Below are 25,930 nucleotides of genomic sequence, written 5' to 3'. Positions count from 1 at the left end.
AGTAGGTCCAGTAATTTCTTTCTTTCAATTTTTTGTTTCTTTTTTTTGCCTTTAGGCTGCACTCAGGATCAATTAGACATTATAATGTAATTTTGAACTCATCCTGCTTTACAGGACAAAGCTCAGCCAGAAACTCAGGCGAGAACATTTGGCAGCATTAGTTTCAATGCTTTCCTCGCTGTAGACGATCCTCAGGCGCTGGCGCTGGTGAGGCAGCCAGGCTCTGATGGCTTTAGGCTGGACTCCACAGCTTTGTTTCAGGTAAGAGGGACATAACTGCTGCCACATTAAGAAACATTGCAATAATGTACTGATACTAACACTAAAACACTGTCCAGGTGTCAGCAGGCAGGGAGTGGTACATTCACACCATCTACACTGTCCGGTCCAGAGACAACGCTAACCGAGGCATCGGGAAAAGGAGCCTTGAATATCATTCTGTGACACACAGTCACTCGATTTCCAAAAGGTCAGCTAACCGCGTTCCAGATTTGGCTCAGGATATTGGCATAGAAAATAACCGGGGCACAAATATCTTACACATAGCGCTAGACCGCAGCGCTCAAAAACATCCCAACCTTCACCAGGAATCCCAAGCAGAGGGTATCGTTCCTAGAGAACTGAATCAAAGGGACTCTAGTGACGATCGGCTTGTCTTGATCATAGGAATCTTGGTAGGTCTTCTCTTCACCAGCCTCCTCGTCATTCTTCTCATTCTGGTGGTACGATCTAGATGGAACAAAAACATTGCTGAGCCCCCGAAAGGCTCCAGCAGCACAGAGCCCATGATGACGCAAGGCCTTGATAGCATCAACAGCTCAGAGGTTTGATTTCCCAACAGTGGATGCTTTTATTCAAATAACTTTTTATTTGCAAGTGCCTCTTGTTCACTTGCTCGGGCACGCAAAGACACATATTGACTCGGAGTGGTTGCACTCTACCTCTCCTCTGGATTTTGTCGGTCCGAGATTGTACTTGAATTTCAAAAGCACTTCTGTCGTCACTGCTTTAATAACTGAAGTCTGAATCTTTTGCAGAGAGAATTGGTTGTACTACTGTTACTACTGCTTGATGGCATTGATATTTATCCAAATGTAAGTTTTACTTTATATCCAAAGGTTTTAGATGAAAGAACGGTATTATGGGAAAGATGATCTTGTATAAATACAGTTTGTTTTAAGTCACTGGTCATTTTTATTGGCTTATTATTATGGTTGATAGTAAGGTTGAATAAATCAAATTGTAGTCCATACTGGATGGGTGATACATTCATTATCCATTTTTTTTTTTTTTACTGCTATTGTTTCTACTTTACAAATTAAATGTACTGTAATACAATAACTTCAATAACATCAAACTAGGATTTTTGCTTTAATCAAGTTTGCATAAGAGTGAAATTGTTTCAGTATTGGCTAAAGAAAAGCACATTAGTATTCTTTCTCTGTGTTTTATGTAATTATGGTCACAATCAAGTTTGCATGGTTTTCTTTTTTATATACACTTACTGTGTAAAAATGTATTATAGTGTATTGTAAGTCAGATAAAAGGATTTTTGCCATGTAACATTTCATTGCCGTTTCACAATCAGCAGTTGCTTTTTTTCCATGACTTTTGTACCTGAATGCAATGCTGGTTAGCATGATATCGAATAACATTAATGAGATAAAAGTGAGTTTTTTTTTTTGTTGAGATGCAAATGATTTATTGGTTAAACAATGCGACAGTTGGAATTCATTTTTTTTATGAAATAAGAGCTATATATTTCCTTTAAACAACAAGCATTATTCTGCATAATGTATAGAAATATAATAATGTTATTGTGAGAACATTTTGAAAATGAATTAGTTATGCCAGACACTTTGACTTGAATTCATATTGGGTTAAAATTGAATGCAGACATAGATGCATGTTCTGCAATCCAAACTAAATAAAACTAAATATACTGGAGTATGTAGCTATACTTTAACAGCTCAATACCATTTTACAACATACGTACAATTTAATTGTGGCTTCAGACCACTGTTCAAGTTTTATTTATTTTGTTTTATTCTATACAGTATATAGTATACAATATTCTGCAAAAGTCTTAGGCCATTGGTATTTTCACTAAAAACAACAACAACAACAACAACAAAAATGGTTTTAAGCCAGTTGTTTATATCTTTTGCTGTAGTGTGTCAGTAGAAAATGTCAGTTTGCATTTCCAAACATTCCTTTTGCCATTAATTGTAATAATCCAGTGAGATTTTTGTTTGCACAAGGAGTCTGATGACAGCCAGTGCTCCACACAGAGACCTGATCTCACCATCATCAAGTCTGTCTGGGATTACATGAACAAACTGAGACAGACCAGATCCAGAAGAACTGTGGCAATGTCTCCAAGATGCTTGAAGAAACCTTACTACAAAGCTACCTGAAGTGTATCCTAGGACAAAATTTGTTTTAAATTCAAAGGGTGGTCACACCAATTGTTGATTTGATTTAGTTAATAAAGTTATTTGATAAATAAAATCTATTGACATTATGTTTGAAAGCATCCTCACTTAATCCTCACCAAGTACTTTACAAGTGCCTATAACTTTTTACAGTATTGTAGTTTTGCAGGTAGGTTTCTTGAAGTGTCTTGGAGACTTTTCTCGGTTTTTCTGGATTTAGTCTTGGTTTTTTTCTGTTTCTTCCTGTCATTCCAGAAGGACTGGATGATGATGAGATTAGATCTCTGTGTGAAGCAGATCTTCTTTGTTTATACAAAAAATACATATGTTAAACTTTAACACAGTACACATTTTACCTTGTGTACATGTTGGAGAATTCAAAAATTATGAAATGCTGTTTGTGTTCGATTAGATTTATCATGCTTGTACTGACATAATCACATGACGGTATTAACCTTCTGGTGTTGTTTGGTCATTTTTGACTAAAAGGTTTTATGTTTTGCCTTTATAGAAATTTATGACTTCATCTGAATGGTTAAAAAAAATTAATAGACATGATTCGAAAAGGTTAAATGGTCCTGAAAAGAAGAGTCACTTCTGCTGTTCAGTCAAAAATGAACGCATTGGAAATGAATGGGAGGAGAATTTCATCTAATGGAAATGTTTGATACTACGCCCAAACAAAATCATACTGAAAGATTTTCAGCAATACTTTCAACAAGCTGAGCTGAGCTAGGTTGGTCACAGACAAAGGTTTCTCAACTTCCAAGAGTTTCTCCTCTGTTTTTATGCTGCCTCACACCTGAGTTACTCTTTTTGTGAAGAAATATATAAAATGAGTTATCAACCCCAAAAGAAATATAAATTCAGTCAAGTGAATTTGTGTCCAAATTTGTGGCCTGCGTTTGGATGGCACTCAAATTGTTTGGCATTGGGTTCACTTCTGCCTCATGAAAGGGTGCTTTCATAAAAATGCTACATTTTGAATGTGTGACATACAATCATTGAACCTCAGGAAAGGAGCGGAACGAATTGTGAAGAATTTTGTAAAGCTATTCCTACGTAAATTGTCATTTCCGTGCAGCGATATACATAAGACTGGTTTCACAAACAATTTACACATTTGTTTTGTGGATGAAGTTGCTTTATTCTATAGAGTGGTGCAGTGATGTCAAAACCCAGAAAACCATTATGAAGGATTATAAAATGGTTAAAATGAATCTCAGATTCATAAATAACAGATTATGTGCATACCTATTTAATTCTGTGAAAAAAAAAAAAAAGAAAAAAAAAAAGGCATGCACATGAGAATGCATGTCGGGTTGGTTGTAAGCTGATACTAACATGCATGCAGGAATGTGACTGACACGTTTCACATGCATTTGACAAAGAGAAATTTAACAGAACTCCTTAACAAAGGGTAAATCAGTGTCAAAAGTTGTCGTGTCTTGTTCTATTCAGAGTGAAACTGAAAAAAAAAAAAAAACTGTTTTCTGTATGCTTTACGCACATGTGCAGGAATGTGACTGCTGTAAGAAATGCTTGTGTCTCAATGAATCAAAAGTTAAGAAGTTCAATTATTTGTTAAAAGTACTTTCTTTAAGGCTGCTACACATATTAAGGTTACAAAATAGGTGTATGAAGTAGTTAATAATTTGGGATGCGTGTGCTGTAAATGTGGAATATTACTTGATAGCTAAATGATGAATGGGAGAACTGAATCATTATACATTCTATCGTAATTGTACAATAATATTGTATTTTGTACATGTGACTTGGATAGTTTTATTGCAAATGAAAAATTAATAATTCATTTAAACAAATTTACTCTAAATGCAGATGCTGCATCCAGTGCATCCCACATTTCCTCAATGACACTCCCCCAACATGGGGAGATCAGAACTTCCAATCAGTGCATAACGTTCAGAGTTTCCTACTTGTAATTATGACTTTATAGTGGTGCTCACCAAAATGTCTCATCTGTTCAGTATGTACAGATGAGACATTTAAATATTTACACTAAAAAGTAAACTGTTTAAAAAGGTCGAGTGCGAGATACAGTTAAAATGAGGAACAAAGAGTCATATTACTTGTAAATTGTAATTTAGTTTGCATTTACACTCCAAGACTTAATCCACAGATCTATTTTAACAGAGTATTAAAAATATTTATTTAATTTTTATTATTATTATTTTTTGTCTCATTTATTGTTATGGATTTTAGCTATTTTCTGTGCATTCTTATTGAATTAACCACCTCTAGTTGTCCATGGCATTGCTTTTATTTTTATTTGATTTCATTTTGAGCTAATTCAATTTAGATACTTAGCCTACTTATGCAGAGAAAGTTAAGCAAATTATCCTCCACATTATTTATGTTTGTGATAACCCAAATTGGTTATTCAGCTTTGACCATATAGACAGACACGTATTATGACGAATGCATTTAGAAGCAGGAATACAACTCCAGTTACCTCCAATGTGTCAGTATTAGTTATTCCAGGTGACTTGTTGTAAACTTGCACATGCCTGTTTAAATAAATTACTTTCATGTTTAAAAATTATTGGAGTGCAGAATCAAGGAATGGTTTTTAATTGCTCTAATAAACTAAATGTTCACTTGGCAAGATCAATTAAATTCATTCAGGGCAAATAAAAGAAAGTAAAATGTCAATCTCATTTTTGATGATGACAGGGCCTGGATGAATGTTCTCTTTGCTGTAGTGACAGGCCGTCATTTGCCACACATCCAGAATATAAACACCAACATCCTGAAAAGCCCAACGCAGAATTCTGTCCAACTGTAGAGAATACCAATCACTCCCGAAAATATCCTATTATAAAGACAGAGAAATCCAACATCAACACTAAACTTGCCATCACAGTGTGGCCTCCTTGTATGTGAACACATGATACTGTATAAGCTTACCTTATAGCCAGTGTTGACTGTCTTGATTATAACGGTAGTGTCAGGCGCCCGCTGTAACAATGCTAGAACAGCTTTGCGGATCCTCAACACTCTATGGGTATAGAAATCCAAAGGGTATGTGGTAAAATGGGGCCCCAGATTGAATATAATGACCATGTGGGGTCCTCCAGACAGGTCATCGATCTCATTACTGATGTAGTGCAGATTAGCAACAAATGATTTTCGACTGCGCAGAGGAATGCCGTGAGCCCTCCAGTGTAAGTCAATGTTGTTCTCCACATCCACTGCTAGGAGTGGTCCTGACTGATATTGGACATGCAGGTCCATCTGTTTCAGGTCTGAAAAACAGTGAGTGATACCAACAAATATGATCCCAAAATTACTGTACACACTGTATATATAATATAATTAACCAATGAATAAATTCTCACTTGGTACTTCTTTCACAAAGAAGTCAAACCACTGTCTCATAGTAGAGTCTCCCATCATGTAAATGTGTTTGTCTTTCAGGCACTCTGTTGTCGTTTGGGTTGTAAAATGCCGGGTGCTACAGACAAAAGACGTCCACACATCATTCAGGTAAAATCCGGCTGGAACTGGAGTGTGTAAACCAGGATGACATTTCTCTGCTACATCTGGAAGATGAGTGAATAGAGAATGTAAGGTCTTTAAGGAAGGTATGAGTTTGCCAAAATTTGCCTAAGCTGGTCTTTTAATTTTGAAATTAATTCCTTTTTTTTGTGCAACACATTTCCCAGCATCTCTGTGCTTTACTATTCCTCTGGGTTAATCTATTGACCAACATACCAATAGTTTCATTTCCATGGGAATTAAAAATTTTGATGATGCTCTTATCTCCATTGATACCTTTGTTAGTTTGCTTCCTGTCAAAGAGAACATTTGTCTGTCATACTGTCTTCCATCAATGCATTAAATAAATCAAGTATAAAGTCAATCAAGAATCATTTAATCTCACATAAGCTTCTTCTCTTTTTCAGTCAGACGGTTTCTATAACCGCCCATAGAGTGGTACACACGGGCACTGCATGGCAGGGATTTGGGTCTCTGGCAGCGCCATATTTCTTCGGTATGGGGATCTTTGTATTCACAGCAACAGTCTCCGGTTCCAATACTCTCTAGTCCATTCTTGTCCCACTTCACATTACACTTCACCGTTTCACTCAACCTGGTCTTATTTGGTCCTGGTCCCTCATAATATCCATTAAAGAACACTCTGTTAGAATCAGTATCTCTGTGACGCTTCAGGACCTGCACAGCTTCACTGGAGTGAATTAGACGCACAGCCACCTGAGCCTTGCCGACCCACGGCAGGAGGAAACGCACAGAGTAGGAGCCGTTGAGCAGGTCCACCACCTCCCCAAACACACTGGCCTGTGACAGAGGAACATTCTCAGTACTGCTCTCTCTGTCTGACCCAGGTACAGAGTTTACAGTAAAAACAACAGGCAAGTAATGTTTACAATCACTGACCTTAGTTTTAGACCAGAACAGCTTGGCTTGAAAAAAGTCGCCTCCATAACTCTTAGATTTATTATTAAAATCCTTTGCATGCACCAAAACAAAAAGCTCCTCTCCAATTTGGTAGCTGTCTTTCAGGTTCTCTATGATGAATGTAGTGTGAGCTGGACTAGTACTCATGGACACATTTGTGATTGATCTGTCTGGCTCTTCCCAGTAAACAGCCTGCTGTAACACGGAGTAGCCATCTAAACTGATTCCAAATTCAGAGTAAAATGAGCTTACAACTGACTCTTCTGAACTGAATCCTGAAGGAGATGTGGAGTTTGGAGAGTTAGAGAGTCCTGCAAAGTGCTGAGACAAAATGCTTGGTGGAGGTTGTTTCTTCCTTTCATTACCAATATAAGTCCATACAACCTACAAATACATAATAAATGATTATTAATTAAAAGTTCCTTCTTTGTGGGAATCATGCTTGTAGATTATATTACTAAAACTAAACCAATAAAATCATGACGATAATGAGTTCACTTAGGATACTAACTAGCATAATATGTATAATATATTATACCACACTGTTAAATGTGTGATTCTGATTGATTGATGAATGTTAAGGTGAGCAATTATTTTTATTATTTATTTAAAGTAGCCATATGATGCGATTTCAAGTTTTCCTTTCTGTTTGGAGTGTTACAAGCTCTTGGTGCATAAAGAAGATCTGTAAAGTTGCAAAAACTAAAGTCTCAAACCCAAAGAGATATTCTTTATAAAAGTCTAAAAGACTCGTCCATGCCCTCCTAAAACGCCTCGTTTAAACACGCCCCCACATGTCTACGTCACAATGTGGGAAGATTTGCAAAACACCGCCCAAATGTTCACGCAAAGAAAGAAGGGATAACCTTTGATTCCCGCTGTTGCTGCCGCCACCATGTCGTGGAGGACGCTGTTTCATTGTGAAAGCGAAACTACTTTGTTTGGCCTTCCAAAAGAGGACACAACTAGAAATCAGTGGTTAAGTTGTAGGCTATTTACAACACTGTTCCAGAACAGTTCAACCCAAATATACGAGTGTGTGTGCAGCACATTTTATGGAGGACTGTTTCCTGATCCTGGGACAGAAGACTACAATGCCGGCTGTTCTGACTCAGTCTGTAAGTACGTTTACATATGTAAAGGATTTGCCACTGATGATTCAAATGAGAGTTTTGAGCAGTGTGAAGTAGCGGTTCTCAATTCCAGTCCTCGCACACCCCCTGCTCTTTACATTTTGTATGTTTCTCTTATGGCTTCAGACGTTTGTGCTATTCAAACGTAAGTGCCCTGCAAAGTGGACATCACAGGATATTCCAACATGACTCCATATGTTCCATTCAAAGTGCATTGAAGTGTGCGAGACGTGAATTTAAATTTTATTTATTTACAGAGGTATATGTCACACTTGTCAGTGTGTGAAGACGTTGCACAGCGCAAATCCATGAATGAATGAATGAATGAATTAATTAATTAATCTTCTAATGAGCTTATTATCTGAATTAGGTGTGTTAACAAAGAGAGACATGCAAAATATGCAGAGCTGGGGGGCACGAGGACTGGAATTGAGAACCAAGTAGCGCTTGTTGTTTCTCATTTCTCTTTGTCTATCCATCCTTAATAGTATGTGAGATTAGAATAAGTGTGTCCTAAACCATACCTGAAATGTGAAGGTGCGACAGATTGGTCCTTTAAAGACGCAATTGTGTGATGTGATAATATGTCCCAAAACTTGCCTACTCTTCTACTACACACTCAAAAGTGTGTACTTTTTCTTCACCAAAAGAGTACATACTTTAAGGGCGTAGTATATAGTAGGCACACTGAGATGCAGGGGCAGAACTGGGTTTTATTTTTACGATGCGCAATACAACTCAACGCATAAAAAACAGAGTATGAGTCATTATAATCCGTAATTATGTCCACACCGGATGCAACAAATGGCTCGTTTGTAATGGGTTTTATTGTTTTTGTCCTGTAGTGCCGGTGTTCTGACCGGGACACGCATCACAGTATGGCAAGGGGAGTAACATTTTCGTCACACACTTTTGGCATTCGGCCAATCACAGAGCACTGTATAACTGGCCAATCATTGCACACCTCGCTTTTCAGAATGATGAGCTTTGTAAAAAACGACACGTTTCAGAAAGGCAGAGCATAGAGGAGAAGCAATAATGTACAGTATGTGGAAAATATACTGAAAATATATAAAAATATATAAATATATAAAAAAATGTTGTGGAGATGCTGTGTGTTTCATTGTGAAAGCGAAACAACTTTGTTTGTCTTTCCTAAAGAGGACAATATCCACTTCATCATGCCTAGAGCTGATCCCTGCTGGTCGCTGAGGAAATACATTATCTTCACTCTGTGAATCACCGGATCGGCTTTCACCGTGGACGAGTCCAGCCCGGGGTTGTCACATGTGGTTGCCCACCGGCCGCTCCTTTGTTGAATCCGCCGGCCGCGCCGTTCTCAAGCCCACGAGCCACCACTCACTCAGCCCACCGTCCGTTCCTCAGTTCCAACTTTGCAAGGACAGTCTGGCGCTTCTGACTCACAGCCTGTAAGTATGTTTTTTATATTTAAAGAATTTGCCATTGATGATTTAAACGCGAGTTTTGAGAAGTGTAGAGTAGCGCTTGTTTTTTGTCATTTCTCCAGACATGTTTTTATGTTTACACAGCGCGATACGCAATGCAACACGTAAAAAGACAATACAAGTCATTATAATCAGTAATTATGTCCCCACTGATTGCAACAAATCCCTTGTTTATAATGGGTTTTATTGTTTTTGTCTTGTGGCGCCGGGACACAGGGCGTATATCTAATGTAAGTATGTAAGTATATATCTAATGTAAGCATAACATTTCCGTCACACGCTTGAGGTATTCAGCCAATCACAACGCACTGGATAGCTGGCCAATCAGCATACACCTTGCTTTTCAGAATGATGAGTTTTGTAAAAATCAACACGTTTCAGTAAGGTGGAGCATAGAGGAGCAACAATAATGTACAGTATGCGGAAAATCCTGTTTTTTTTTTTTTTTTTTTTTTTTTCCTTAAACTGCATGAACACATTTATTTACACCAAATACACCAAATAATGTTCTTTTTAGCAACGTCATATAACCCCTTTAAAAAAAAACTCACAATGCAGGCCTACCTGTCCACCACCACACTCTCCTGATGTTGCCTTGCAGCCAGAACAGGATATTGGCCTGCCCCCCACACCACCTTTTGCCCGATCTCAATCCCAAAAACAGAGGGGAAGGAAAAGGGTAGAAAGAAACCGTCAAAAAAGTGTATGCAGCACTGTATGAGAGTAACGCCAAGCTTGAGAAAGCTTTGCAAAAGGCACAGAAATACCACTGATAGACTGATGAAAAAAATGCTAATATGTTAATAATTTTATACAACAGCGTAAAGCAATGCGGTGTTTCATTCCTTGAATTAATCTGTTTTTGAACAAATCATGTGAGCCAGTGATTCAACTGTCCATTCACTTGTCAGTCCTAAACCAGCCAAGGTGCCAGCACAAAAACACATTCAGCAAAATATTGTTTAATTAGCAGTACTGACCCAAATTCCTTCATTTCAGACCCTAGGAGAAAAAAAAAATAATAATAGATTGTTTTATAAGGCTAATTTTTCATTAAACAAAAACCTTTTTTAGACAAATTTTGTAATCATTGTAGCTATGGGACAAACCCCAAACTGTGTTCATACTATGAATGGCATGAGATGTGTTTTCATAGCTTATAAAATTTATACGATTGGTTTGAATTAAACACTTTTTATTAATCTTTCAGTGTCCACAGTATCTTTGAAAATATGAGTTTTATTTTAAGCATTTGATTTGTCACCTGCTATTCATGCAAAATTAGGCAACTTGAATGTATGCTGAATGTGTTGCCGAATGAATGCCGAACAGTCGAGTTTCAAGCACACTGATCAATATAGATATATCTAATATGCTCACGTATCAATATAATTATAGACTTCAGTGAAATGCCGCTGTGCAGGTTTAGCCAAAAAGATAAACGCAAGCTTTAGTCAGTCACACCCTGTTCATTTAAAGGGGTCATATGATGCGATTTCAAGTTTTCCTTTCTCTTTGGAGTGTTACAAGCCCTTGGTCCATAAATAAGATCTGTAAAGTTGCAAAGACTAAAGTCTCATACTCAAAGACATATTCTTTAGAAAAGTTGATCACGCAAAGAAAGAAGACATAACCTTTGATTCTCGCTGTTGCCACTGGCGCTTAATCAGTGGTTAAGTTGTATTTACAACACTGTTCCAGAACAGTTCAACCCAAATATACAGACATGAGCAACACATTTTATGGAGGACTGTTTCCTGATCCTGGGAGAGAAGACTACAGTGCCAGCTGTTCTGACTCACAGTCTGTGAGGATGTTTACATATGTAAAGGATTCGCCACTGATGATTCAAATGAGAGTTTTGAGCAGTGTGAAGTAGCGGTTCTCAATTCCAGTCCTCGCACCCCCCTGCTCTTTACATTTTGTATGTTTCTCTTATGGCTTCAGACGTTTGTGCTATTCAAACGTAAGTGCCCTGCAAAGTGGACATCACAGGATATTCTAACATGACTCCATATGTTCCATTCAAAGTGCATTGAAGTGTGCGAGACGTGAAATTTAAATTTTATTTATTTACAGAGGTATATGTCACACTTGTCAGTGTGTGAAGACGTTGCACAGCGCAAATCCATGAATGAATGAATGAATGAATTAATTAATTAATCTTCTAATGAGCTTATTATCTGAATTAGGTGTGTTAACAAAGAGAGACATGCAAAATATGCAGAGCTGGGGGGGCACGAGGACTGGAATTGAGAACCAAGTAGCGCTTGTTGTTTCTCATTTCTCTTTGTCTATCCATCCTTAATAGTATGTGAGATTAGAATAAGTGTGTCCTAAACCATACCTGAAATGTGAAGGTGCGACAGATTGGTCCTTTAAAGACGCAATTGTGTGATGTGATAATATGTCCCAAAACTTGCCTACTCTTCTACTACACACTCAAAAGTGTGTACTTTTTCTTCACCAAAAGAGTACATACTTTAAGGGCGTAGTATAAGTAGGCACACTGAGATGCAGGGGCAGAACTGGTTTTATGTTTACGATGCGCAATACAACTCAACGCATAAAAACAGAGTATGAGTCATTATAATCCGTAATTATGTCCACACCGGATGCAACAAATGGCTCGTTTGTAATGGGTTTTATTGTTTTTTGTCCTGTAGTGCCGGTGTTTCTGACCGGGACACGCATCACAGTATGGCAAGGGGAGTAACATTTTCGTCACACACTTTTGGCATTCGGCCAATCACAGAGCACTGTATAACTGGCCAATCATTGCACACCTCGCTTTTCAGATGATGAGCTTTTTGTAAAAAACGACACGTTTCAGAAAGGCAGAGCATAGAGGAGAAGCAATAATGTACAGTATGTGGAAAATATACTAAAAATATATAAAAAATATATAAATATATAAAAAAATGTTGTGGAGATGCTGTGTGTTTCATTGTGAAAGCGAAACAACTTTGTTTGTCTTTCCTAAAGAGGACAATATCCACTTCATCATGCCTAGAGCTGATCCCTGCTGGTCGCTGAGGAAATACATTATCTTCAATCTGTGAATCACCCGGATCGGCTTTCACCGTGGACGAGTCCAGCCCGGGGTTGTCACATGTGGTTGCCCACCGGCCGCTCCTTTGTTGAATCCGCCGGCCGCGCCGTTCTCAAGCCCACCAGCCACCACTCACTCAGCCCACCGTCCGTTCCTCAGTTCCAACTTTGCAAGGACAGTCTGGCGCTTCTGACTCACAGCCTGTAAGTATGTTTTTTATATTTAAAGAATTTGCCATTGATGATTTAAACGCGAGTTTGAGAAGTGTAGAGTAGCGCTTGTTTTTTGTCATTTCTCCAGACATGTTTTTATGTTTACACAGCGCGATACGCAATGCAACACGTAAAAAAGACAATACAAGTCATTATAATCAGTAATTATGTCCCCACTGATTGCAACAAATCCCTTGTTTATAATGGGTTTTATTGTTTTTGTCTTGTGGCGCCGGGACACAGGGCGTATATCTAATGTAAGTATGTTATTATATTTGTTTTTTAAGCATAACATTTCCGTCACACGCTTGAGGTATTCAGCCAATCACAACGCACTGGATAGCTGGCCAATCAGCATACACCTTGCTTTTCAGAATGATGAGTTTTGTAAAAAATCAACACGTTTCAGTAAGGTGGAGCATAGAGGAGCAACAATAATGTACAGTATGCGGAAAATCCTGTTTTTTTTTTGTTTTTTTTTACCTTAAACTGCATGAACACATTTATTTACACCAAATACACAAAATAATGTTCTTTTTAGCAACGTCATATAACCCCTTTAAAAAAAAACTCACAATGCAGGCCTACCTGTCCACCACCCACACTCTCCTGATGTTGCCTTGCAGCCAGAACAGGATATTGACCTGCCCCCCACACCACCTTTTGCCCGATCTCAATCCCAAAAACAGAGGGGAAGGAAAAGGGTAGCAAGAGAAATCGTCAAAAAGTGTATGCAGCACTGTATGAGAGTAACGCCAAGCTTGAGAAAGCTTTGCAAAAGTCACAGAAATACCACTGATAGACTGATGAAAAAAAATGCTAATATGTTAATAATTTTATACAACAGCGTAAAGCAATGCGGTGTTTCATTCCTTGAATTAATCTGTTTTTGAACAAATCATGTGAGCCAGTGATTCAACTGTCCATTCACTTGTCAGTCCTAAACCAGCCAAGGTGCCAGCACAAAAACACATTCAGCAAAATATTGTTTAATTAGCAGTACTGACCCAAATTCCTTCATTTCAGACCCTAGGAGAAAAAAAAAATAATAATAGATTGTTTTATAAGGCTAATTTTTCATTAAACAAAAAACCTTTTTTAGACAAATTTTGTAATCATTGTAGCTATGGGACAAACCCCAAACTGTGTTCATACTATGAATGGCATGAGATGTGTTTCATAGCTTATAAAAATTTATACGATTGGTTTGAATTAAACACTCTTTATTAATCTTTCAGTGTCCACAGTATCTTGAAATATGAGTTTTATTTTAAGCATTTGATTTGTCACCTGCTATTCATGCAAAATTAGGCAACTTGAATGTATGCTGAATGTGTTGCCGAATGTATGCCGAACAGTCGAGTTTCAAGCACACTGATCAATATAGATATATCTAATATGCTCACGTATCAATATAATTATAGACTTCAGTGAAATGCCGCTGTGCAGGTTTAGCCAAAAATAAACGCAAGCTTTAGTCAGTCACACCCTGTTCATTTAAAGGGGTCATATGATGCGATTTCAAGTTTTCCTTTCTCTTTGGAGTGTTACAAGCCCTTGGTCCATAAATAAGATCTGTAAAGTTGCAAAGACTAAAGTCTCAAACCCAAAGAGATATTCTTTAGAAAAGTTGTTCACGCAAAGAAAGAAGACATAACCTTTGATTCTCGCTGTTGCCACTGGCGCTTAATCAGTGGTTAAGTTGTATTTACAACACTGTTCCAGAACAGTTCAACCCAAATATACAGACATGAGCAACACATTTTATGGAGGACTGTTTCCTGATCCTGGGAGAGAAGACTACAGTGCCAGCTGTTCTGACTCACAGTCTGTGAGGATGTTTACATATGTAAAGGATTCGCCACTGATGATTCAAAAATGAGTTTTGAGCAGTGTAGAGCAGCGGTTCTCAATTACAGTCCTCGCACTTCCCTTCTCTGAACATTTTGTATGTGAAGCTATCTTCCATTTTTCACAAAAAAAAAAAAAAAACTTGAAGAAATGTCATTTCCACCACAGTCATTTCCACCACACTGCCCTCTGTGGTGGAAATGACAGCATGTGGTGGAAATGACATTTATGGTTACAAAGTACAATTGATATGGATTGCGAGAGCAGATTTGTGTAATACTTTTTATATTATAATATATTACAATGCTTTTTATATTTGAATGTATATTATGATATTTTTATTTCTAAATTATATTACTTTTATATTAATTGATTTGATTTTTTTTATCTATTTTTAAGATGCCACCTAAGACAACAAAAGAAATGTCACAGGCCAATAGGGACAAAATAAAAGCTGACCCTATAAAATATGAAGAGAGCAATTTCAGATCGCAAATCCGTGAATGAATGTTCCGAAGTGAGGTAAACTTCATCAGATTTCCCCTGCTCAGGGAGTAGGGAGCAATAAACACTTTGCAGGGACCATGTCAATGGGAACACAGTGCATGCACGGAGCTCATCTTCTAAGGAGCTTATTATCTGAATAAGGGTGTGTTAACAAAGAGAGACATGCAAAATATGCAGAGCTGGGGGGCACGAGGACTGGAATTGAGAACCAAGTAGCGCTTGTTGTTTCTCATTTCTCTTTGTCTATCCATCCTAAATAGTATGTGAGATTAGAATAAGTGTGTCCTAAAGCATACCTGAAATGTGAAGGTGCGACAGATTGGTCCTTTAAAGACGCAATTGTGTGATGTGATAATATGTCCCAAAACTTGCCTACTCTTCTACTACACACTCAAAAGTGTGTACTTTTTCTTCACCAAAAGAGTACATACTTTAAGGGCGTAGTATAAGTAGGCACATTGAGATGCAGGGGCAGAACTGGTTTTATGTTTACGATGCGCAATACAACTCAACGCATAAAAACACAGTATGAGTCATTATAATCCGTAATTATGTCCACACCGGATGCAACAAATGGCTCGTTTGTAATGGGTTTTATTGTTTTTGTCCTGTAGTGCCGGTGTTCTGACCGGGACACGCATCACAGTATGGCAAGGGGAGTAACATTTTCGTCACACACTTTTGGCATTCGGCCAATCACAGAGCACTGTATAACTGGACAATCAGTGCACACCTCGCTTTTCAGAATGATGAGCTTTGTAAAAAACGACACGTTTCAGAAAGGCAGAGCATAGAGGAGAAGCAATAATGTACAGTATGTGGAAAATATACTGAAAATATATAAAAATATATAAATATATAAAAAAAATGTTGTGGAGATGCTGTGTGTTTCATTGTGAAAGCGAAACAACTTTGTTTGTCTTTCCTAAAGAGGACAATATCCACTTCATCATGCCTAGAGCTGATCCCTGCTGGTCGCTGAGGAAATACATTATCTTCAATCTGTGAATCACCGGATCGGCTTTCACCGTGGACGAGTCCAGCCCGGGGTTGTCACATGTGGTTGCCCACCGGCCGCTACTTTGTTGAATCCGCCGGCCGCGCCGTTCTCAAGCCCACCAGCCACCACTCACTCAGCCCACCGTCCGTTCCTCAGTTCCAACTTTGCAAGGACAGTCTGGCGCTTCTGACTCACAGCCTGTAAGTATGTTTTTTATATTTAAAGAATTTGCCATTGATGATTTTTAAACGCGAGTTTTGAGAAGTGTAGAGTAGCGCTTGTTTTTTGTCATTTCTCCTTCTCCAGACATGTTTTTTATGTTTACACAGCGCGATACGCAATGCAACACGTAAAAAGACAATACAAGTCATTATAATCAGTAATTATGTCCCCACTGATTGCAACAAATCCCTTGTTTATAATGGGTTTTATTGTTTTTGTCTTGGACACAGGGCGTATATCTAATGTAAGTATGTTAAGGGGCATAACATTTCCGTCACACGCTTGAGGTATTCAGCCAATCACAACGCACTGGATAGCTGGCCAATCAGCATACACCTTGCTTTTCAGAATGATGAGTTTTGTAAAAATCAACACGTTTCAGTAAGGTGGAGCATAGAGGAGCAACAATAATGTACAGTATGCGGAAAATCTTTTTTTTTTTTTTTTTTTTTTTTTTTACCTTAAACTGCATGAACACATTTATTTACACCAAATACACAAAATAATGTTCTTTTTAGCAACGTCATATAACCCCTTTAAAAAAAAACTCACAATGCAAGCCTACCTGTCCACCACCACACTCTCCTGATGTTGCCTTGCAGCCAGAACAGGATATTGACCTGCCCCCCACACCACCTTTTGCCCGATCTCAATCCCAAAAACAGAGGGGAAGGAAAAGGGTAGCAAGAAACCGTCAAAAAGTGTATGCAGCACTGTATGAGAGTAACGCCAAGCTTGAGAAAGCTTTGCAAAAGTCACAGAAATACCACTGATAGACTGATGAAAAAAATGCTAATATGCTAATAATTTTATACAACAGCGTAAAGCAATGCGGTGTTTCATTCCTTGAATGAATCTGTTTTTGAACAAATCATGTGAGCCAGTGATTCAACTGTCCATTCACTTGTCAGTCCTAAACCAGCCAAGGTGCCAGCACAAAAACACATTCAGCAAAATATTGTTTAATTAGCAGTACTGACCCAAATTCCTTCATTTCAGACCCTATAGGAGAAAAAAAAAAAATTAATAGATTGTTTTATAAGGCTAATTTTTCATTAAACAAAAACCTTTTTTAGACAAATTTTGTAATCATTGTAGCTATGGGACAAACCCCAAACTGTGTTCATACTATGAATGGCATGAGATGTGTTTCATAGCTTATAAAATTTATACGATTGGTTTGAATTAAACACTCTTTATTAATCTTTCAGTGTCCACAGTATCTTTGAAATATGAGTTTTATTTTAAGCATTTGATTTGTCACCTGCTATTCATGCAAAATTAGGCAACTTGAATGTATGCTGAATGTGTTGCCGAATGTATGCCGAACAGTCGAGTTTCAAGCACACTGATCAATATAGATATATCTAATATGCTCACGTATCAATATAATTATAGACTTCAGTGAAATGCTGCTGTGCAGGTTTAGCCAAAAATAAACGCAAGCTTTAGTCAGTCACACCCTGTTCATTTAAAGGGGTCATATGATGCGATTTCAAGTTTTCCTTTCTCTTTGGAGTGTTACAAGCCCTTGGTCCATAAATAAGATCTGTAAAGTTGCAAAGACTAAAGTCTCAAACCCAAAGAGATATTCTTTAGAAAAGTTGTTCACGCAGGTTTTAGAAAGAGCTGTGTTAATTCAGGTCCAAGAATTTTTTAAAAAAGCTGATGTTTGTGAACAGTTTCAGTCTGGTTTTAGGTCTTGTCATAGTAAGAGATATTCTTTAGAAATTTTAAAAGTTTTTAATGATCTGTTATTACACCTTGATTACTGGCAACTGTGCCATTCTAATTCTGCTTGATTTGACTGCAGCCTTCGACACAGTTGATCATAAAATTCTTCTGTGGCGCTTAGAGCACTGTGTTGGCTTAAAAGGCACTGTCCTAAAGTGGTTTGAGTCATATTTAACAGACAGATCAATTTCTGTCCAAATGGGACAGTTTTCCTCTTCAGTGGCCCCTCTGACCTGTGGGGTACCGCAGGGGTCAGTTTTGGGTCCACTCCTATTCACCCTGTATATGCTCCCTTTGGGATCCATATTCAGGAAGCATGGCATTTCTTTCCACTGCTTCGCTGATGATGTGCAGGTGTATCTACCGCTAAAGGTTCCAGTAAAAGAATCTTTGCAGGCCGGTGATAAACTGCATGAGTGATCCTTAAGACATGGATGGACCTAAACTTTTTAAAACTTAATGAGAATAAAACGGAGGTTGTCTTGTTTGGTCGTCCAGAGTTGGTTCAGGTTCTTACCAGCTCCCTCGGCCAACTAGCACCTCATTTGGGACAGATCCCATGCCAGGAATCTTGGAGTGATTGTTGACAGTGCTTTTTAAACGACAGGTTTGAATTAAACAAGCAGGTCAGTGCAGTGGGTTAAGTCTAGTTTTTTTCAGCTTAGACTGATAGCTAAAGTCAAACCATATTTGAGACAGGCTGACCTAGAAAAAGTTATTCATGTTTTTATTACCTCTCGCCTGGATTACTGTAACTCCTGTGTATACAGGCATTGGGAATTCTGAGCTCTATCGTCTGCAGCTTGTACAGTAAATGCAGCAGTCTCGTCTTTTAAGTGGCAGGAAGAAGCGGGAGCACATTACTCCAGTGCTCTCAACCGCTATCACTGGCTTCACATTTTAAGGAGTATCTGATCCTGAGGAGACTAGAAGAGCACGCCAGTGCCTGTGTTCTGACTCACAGTCTGTAAGGACGTTTACATATGTAAAGGATTCGCCACTGATGATTCAAACATGAGTTTTGAGCAGTGTAGAGCAGCGGTTCTCAATTACAGTCCTCGCACTTCCCTTCTCTGCACATTTTGTATGTTTCTCTTATGGCTTCAGACGTTTGTTCTATTCGAACATAAGTGCCCTGCGAAGTGGACATCACAGGATATTCTGCCATGATTCCAGTACGAAGCGAATGTATATGTTCCATTCAAAGTGCACTGAAGTGTGCGAGACATGAATTTAAATTGTATTTATTTACAGAAGTATATGATATCACACTTGTCCGTGTGTGAAAACGATGCGCAGTGCAGATCCGTGAAATGTATGTTCCGAAAGTGAGGTAAACTTCAACAGATATGCCCTGATCAGGGAGTAGGAAGCAATGAACACTGTGTAGGGACCCTGTCAATGGGAACACAGTTCATGCATTGAGCTCACTTCTACCGAGCTGATTATCTGAATAAGGTATGTTAACAAAGTGAGACATGCAAAATATGCAGAGCTGGGGGGTGCGTGGACTGTAATTGAGAACTGCTGAACTGTAGAGTAGCGCTTTCACATGGCACATAAATTACCTGGAGATGCTGGCCATGTTTCGTGCACTGAAACACTTCCTTCCAGACCTGAGGGGTCATCATGTTCTTGTCCGCACAGAATACACATCGGTGGTCTCCTTGATGATGGTTGATTTCACATGCACACTCTTCCATGTCAAATGTTTGATCAAATCTGGGCTGCATTTCTCAATAGCATCGTGAGATAATCATAGAGACCATTGGTGGCAATGTTTCTAGGATCTACTTAAGGTTACGATGCTTTTCTGAAATGCAGCCCTAATCTGTTAAAATTGAAATTTATTCATATTCAGCCAAATTCGGCCATGCCTGGGAAAGAGAGGATCACCCCCCCCCAATACAATATGGATAAAATGTGGAAATATATAAATGTTGACATAAATGCATATATAGATAAATAAATGTGGAGGGAAATATACAGTTTAACATAAACAAGAAACGCAGCCCTGATCTGTTGAAATTGAAATTTATTCATATTTAGCCAAATTTGACCATGTCTGGGAAAAAGATGATCACCCCCCAATACCATATGGACAACATGTGGAAATATATAAATGTTGACATAAATGCATATATAGTTAAATAAATGTGGGGGGAAATACAATTTTACATAAACAAGAAAATATAAGTAGATATACTTTATTTTAGTTTTTTTTTTTTTTTTTTTTTTTTTTACATTTCTTTGTACATTTATTTATTTATTTGCTGCCTTTGTACTTTTGGCTGGATTGCTAAACAACTTTTGTAATGTCTGTTGTTCTTTATTAAATGCCATTTGTTCAATAAATAAAATTTTATTTAAATAATAGTAGTAATTAACAATAGTATGTATTGAGACGTGGTCTGTGTTAGTGAAGGTGATTTTGATTAAATTGTTTAACCATTTGGTGGCGATAAGAGAGTCTTTATGAGTGAGTCTTTTTATATTGAAAAAGACTGAAACAAGGTTGTAAACATAACATACTTCCAGCAGTACATTTGTAACCAACAAATGCATTGACGTGTTGAGAAGAAACAGTCGAGCAAAAGAAAAGGACAGCAGTTTGTAAGTGTTTTGCCTTGTTTTCTCATTAGACTACTGCGTGATCGTCGTTGCTAGGAAAACTTTGCTTTATTTACTGTGTGTCTTACCCTGGTAAATACGTGCTGAAGTGGCGCTGGGTTTTGCGTTTTCCTATCACGGGACTGGCCAGTTTTGGTCTGCTAAATAGGGAGGCGTGACCAGCTGACTTCAATCACAGGTAATCAGGCAAATATATAAGTGGTAGGTGTGACCACGGCAGCGGTCACAGCAGCCCTCGTGTGAAGACCGACGAGTGTAAAGACCATCGACTCTACCTGCGCAACTCCACCGAGCAAGGACACCGACAGGGCACTTGAGTATTGCTTTTCTCACCTTCAATTTTTGTACAGCTTGTCCTCAAATACTTATTTTGGACACTTGTAGTCACTATGTGCTTTCAGATCTCTACTATCACTACTAACACTCGGAGAGCACGCTATGTATGTCGAAGGAAGGCCTGCCCGACAAATCTACGGCCTGTCCCTCTGACCTCTACTACTACGCTCTCTATTCCAGTTGGTCTCTGGAACTGCCAGTCTGCTGTTAACAAAGCAGACTTCATTTCTTCTATTGCTACTCATTCCGGTCTCAACCTCATGGCACTGACTGAGACTTGGATCAAACCTGAAGACACTGCCACTCCCCAGCCCTCTCCACTAATTTCACTTGTTCCCACACCCCTCGTACGACTGGGAGAGGTGGAGGTACTGGTCTCCTTATATCGAAAGATTGAAAATTTGATCTTCAACCATCACCTACAGGTAACGGTTCATTTGAATCACATGCTATTACTGTAACCCACCCTGTTAAAATCCACTTTGTGGTCATTTATCGTCCCCCAGGTCAATTGGGAAACTTCTTGGAGAAGTTGGATGTGCTGCTATCAAACTATCCTGAAGATGGTACTCCTCTGGTACTGCTTGGTGACTTCAACATCCACCTAGATAAACCCCAGGCTGCTGACTTCAACACTCTACTTCCTCATTACTGCTAACCTAGCACTTACTCCTGAAGCGGCACACTATCCAACGTAGGTCACCTTTCGACGGAACCTACGCTCACTCTCTCCATCTCACCTATCCTCTGTGGTTTCATCCTCACTTCCTTCACTCTAGCAGTTTTCAGCTCTGGACACGAACAGTGCTACGGACACTTTTTGCTCCACTCTAACCTCTTGCTTGGACAACTTTTGCCCACTGTCGTCTAGACCAGCACGCACCATCCCATCTGCCCCCTGGCTGTCCGATGTTCTCCGTGAACATCGCTCTAAACTCAGGGCTGCAGAAAGGAAATGGCATAAATCATGAAACTCTACCGACCTCAGTGTGTATCAGTCTCTCCTCTCTTCCTTCTCTGCAAATGTCTTCACTGCTAAAACATCATATTACCATGACAAAATTAACAACTGTTGTGACGCTCGGACACTCTTCAAAACCTTCTCTTCTCTTCTTAATCCGCCTCTACCTCCTCCTCCATCGACTCTTACAGCAGACAACTTTGCAGTTTTCTTCACAAATAAGACAAGAACCATCAGTGACCAAGTCTCCACACCGCAGACTGAGGGTAACTTCACAACGACTAATGCATACTCTCTCTCCTCCTTCTCTCCGCTCTCAGAGATGGATGTTTCCAAACTTATCCTGTCCAGTCATCCTACTACTTGCCCACTTGGTCCGATCCCCACTCACCTCCTTCAAGCGATTTCTTCTTCAGTCATACCTTCACTTACTCACATTATTAACTCCTCTCTTCACTCTGGAACATTTCCCCCAGCATTTAAGCAGGCTCGGGTAAGCCCACTGCTGAGAAAACCATCTCTAAATCCAGCACTTCTAGAAAACTACAGACCAGTATCCCTTCTTCCATTCATTGCAAAGACACTTGAACGAGCTGTGTTCAACCAGCTCTCTATGTTTCTTGTACAGAACAACCTCCTGAACAGCAACCAGTCTGGCTTCAAAACCGGCCACTCAACTGAGACTGCCCTGCTCTCGGTTACTGAAGCCCTGCGACTGGCAAGAGCATCTTCAAAATCCTCAGTACTCATTTTGCTGGACCTGTCTGCTGCTTTTGACACCATTAATCACCAGATTCTCCTGTCCACCCTCAGAAAGATGGGCATCTCTGGAACCGCACTCCAGTGGTTTAACTCCTACCTTTCTGATAGATCCTTCATGGTGTCTGGGAGGGGTGAAGTTTCTAAGTCACAACAACTTGCTACTGGGGTTCCTCAAGGCTCAGTACTTGGACCACTTCTCTTCTCCATCTACATGACGTCATTAGGATCTGTCATTCAGAAGCATGGCTTTTCCTATCACTGCTACGCTGATGACACTCAACTCTACTTCTCATTCCAACCGGATGACCCGACGGTAGTTGCTCGCATTTCAGCCTGTCTGAGTGACATTTCTAGGTGGATGAATGACCATCACTTTCAGCATAACCTTACTAAGACTGAACTGCTGGTTGGTTCAAGCTAACCCATCGTTTCATCACAACTTCTCTATACAGCTGGGTTCGTCAACCATAACTCCTTCCAGGACAGCCAGAAACCTAGGAGTTGTGATGGATCATCAGTTAAGCTTCACAGACCATATTGCTACAATGACCCGGTCCTGCAGATTTGCCTTATACAACATTAGGAAGATTAGACCCTTCCTGTCAGAGCAAGTCACACAACTTCTTGTCCAAGCTCTTGTTCTCTCCAGACTGGTCTATTGTAATGCTCTCCTGGCGGGCCTTCCTGCATGTACTATCAAGCCTCTGCAACTGATCCAGAATGCAGCAGCGAGGGTTGTCTTCAATGAGCCAAAAACAGCTCACGTTACTCCTCTCCTCATCAGGTTGCACTGGCTACCAGTAGCCGCTCGCATCAAATTCAAGGTACTGTTGCTTGCCTACAAGATGACCACTGGCACGGCACCAACATACCTAAGCTCATTAGTTAAATTTTATTGTCCCTCCAGAAGTTAGTGCTCTACAAGTGAACAACGCCTTGTTGTGCCATCCCAAAGAGGTTCAAAATCACTCTCACAGACTTTTTCCTGGACTGCGCCCAGCTGGTGGAATGACCTCCCGATCTCAATTCGAACAGCTGAGTCTTTACTCATATTGTACGTCGCTTTGGATAAAAGCGTCTGCTAAATGATTAAATGTAATGGGAAATTTCATTAACATTTGAAAGGATACAGCAAGAAAGATATAGCTTTCCTCAGCAAACATTCAAAAAAGATTGGCCTGAATAATGAATGCTGTATCAGATGCAGGTAATCACACTCAGTCTGCGGCCAAATCACATGATATATAGTAGTCAACATTTTAAGTGGATCAAAAAAGTTAATCAAAGTTGTTATAAGACAAGAATACATTTTGGTTTAAGATTTTTGCACAACTTTGATGAAAGGTTTTGATCCACTTAAAATGTTGACTACTATAGACCTACATCACACAACTATGAGTGATACACATCGGATGTGCATGTGCATTATTTTTCTAATAATTCTCAACAACCCAGTGTCAATTACTCTGCTTATACTACAGAAATGTCATGTAGCTTTTCAACTGCTGAAATATTTTAGTGATAGAGTTTTAGGGCAGCTATGATTAGTTGCTGTGTGCATGTCCATTTGTGTGAGTTTTTAATGAGAGAGCAGGAGAAAGAATCAGTATTGCCAACTAATTTTCAGGGGAAGTTGCTGAAGGAAGGTTGATTTGTTGCTAAAAGACGTTGTGATGTCATTGCGCAATGACTTAATTATGTAATTACGAGACAAAATTGTCACTACATCAAATTTCAGCAAAAAATATATTTTTATATGTTCATTTAGATTTGTTCATAAAATCATATAAATGCATAACATAATGTTTAAATATAAATAACAAATTTTATATATAAAATTGAATTATGGAACACATTTTTGAACAAGTGAAGTTTGAAGTTTTTTTTTATTAACTAGTAAACTACTAAAACTACACATTCTGAACAATTATAGTTTTCAGCAGTGTATAAGTAGTCCGATGCTACACTCTAAGAAAATAATTCACAGGTCTGCATTTTAAATTACGCATTGTATTTTGTGTTTTTGGGTTAAGGGGCTACAACAGAATCGAATAATGGATAATGGAAAGGCTAATGTCCTGGAATATTACTAGTACCTTTTCTATATACTAGATATTTTTCTTAAAGTGTACTAACTGATCAACAATCTTAAGTACAAGCTAATAACAAGGTGTTTTCATAAATGAACAATTCTTCAATTATTATTATTATCATCAAATTGAACAACTGCAAATAGCAATAACTTAACTCACATGACGTTGTGTACAGCTAGGCATTTTTAGTTACCTCTTTTTGTGAAATTTAGATTGGAAATGTGTGCCTTTTTATTGTTTGAGTAACTTCTCAAAAGTTGCTAAAAGTAACCAAATAAAATTTAAAAATAGTTTAATTTGTTGCTAGGTGTTTTTGGAAGAAAAAGTTGTTAAATTTAACAACAAAATTGCTAAGTTGACAACACTGGAAAGAATGTGTGCTTTTCGTAGATGATAAAAAATTTGCTCTGCTGTTGTAGGGTGTAAGTTCGCTTGTTGAAGTGATACTGTGGTCAAGACCTGCATGGAACTAGGGGAGAGCCGGGGCAGTTGCATCATGATTTATTGCTTCAATCAGGAATGAGCTACAGTGATGATATTTACAGTGCACATGCTCAATAAGCCCCTCATTTGTCCTGCAAGAAAGCAGCCAAATGTGACCATTCCTTCTGCAAAAAAATTAATAAATAAAAAATAAAAATATCCTGGTAAAAGTTTTGAGAGTTTAGAGGCTTTGTCGTACTAAGATAAGAGGTTTTGTCATACTAAGCTGTTTTCTTGAAGCATTGTGAAGTCATATTTTAATCAGTGTTTTCTTAGCTTCTAATAGTCATAGCTAGCATGTCCCAAAGATATTGTGTCAAGCTAGTATAGCCAGTTTTATCACAGCTGTCAACATGTTGAAGCGTTCCAACGTTCTGTCCCTTATCATAACATTAATGTAATTGCCATAGCATAACACAATTGTAATTTTATGGATTAATAAAGAACCCCTTTCAATAGTCAGATGTCTCTTTTAAGTAAATAGGTATTTAAAAAACAGTCAGAGTGTAATGTGGACTAATTTCCATTTCTCTCACCCTCTCTTTGTCTCACACACATACATACATCACATACATACATGCACTCACACTCACTCACAAGTCAAAGGTAGAT

General features: G+C 38.6%; 2 protein-coding genes across 2 annotated transcripts in view; one reads left to right on the top strand and one right to left on the bottom strand.

The window, feature by feature from the left end:
- Window positions 1-1,689, top strand: part of LOC109054034 (FRAS1-related extracellular matrix protein 2-like) — a 68,778-nt gene extending 67,089 nt beyond the window's left edge. The window contains exons 23-24 of the mRNA XM_042771408.1: window positions 115-261; window positions 339-1,689. Coding sequence (XP_042627342.1) covers window positions 115-261; window positions 339-830 — 639 coding nt within the window. The 3' untranslated portion in view covers window positions 831-1,689. The remainder of the gene's footprint in view (window positions 1-114; window positions 262-338) is intronic.
- Window positions 1,690-4,426: 2,737 nt separating this feature from the next.
- LOC109068787 (NXPE family member 3-like) lies at window positions 4,427-19,755 on the bottom strand. The gene is made up of 7 exons (XM_042771706.1): window positions 19,621-19,755; window positions 6,855-7,259; window positions 6,340-6,755; window positions 6,171-6,247; window positions 5,795-5,998; window positions 5,364-5,701; window positions 4,427-5,268 (listed from the first exon to the last, which is right to left on the bottom strand). The coding sequence occupies exons 1-7, from the start codon at window positions 19,753-19,755 to the stop codon at window positions 5,074-5,076; spliced, it is 1,770 nt and encodes a 589-aa protein (XP_042627640.1). The 3' UTR covers window positions 4,427-5,073.
- Between the last annotated feature and the right edge of the window lie 6,175 nt (window positions 19,756-25,930).

The sequence above is a fragment of the Cyprinus carpio genome, chromosome A15 (assembly GCF_018340385.1).
Source record: "Cyprinus carpio isolate SPL01 chromosome A15, ASM1834038v1, whole genome shotgun sequence".
Classification (NCBI taxonomy): domain Eukaryota; kingdom Metazoa; phylum Chordata; class Actinopteri; order Cypriniformes; family Cyprinidae; genus Cyprinus; species Cyprinus carpio.
The sequence above is the reverse complement of the archived record's forward strand: the minus strand, read 5'-3'. Positions and strand labels throughout refer to the sequence as shown.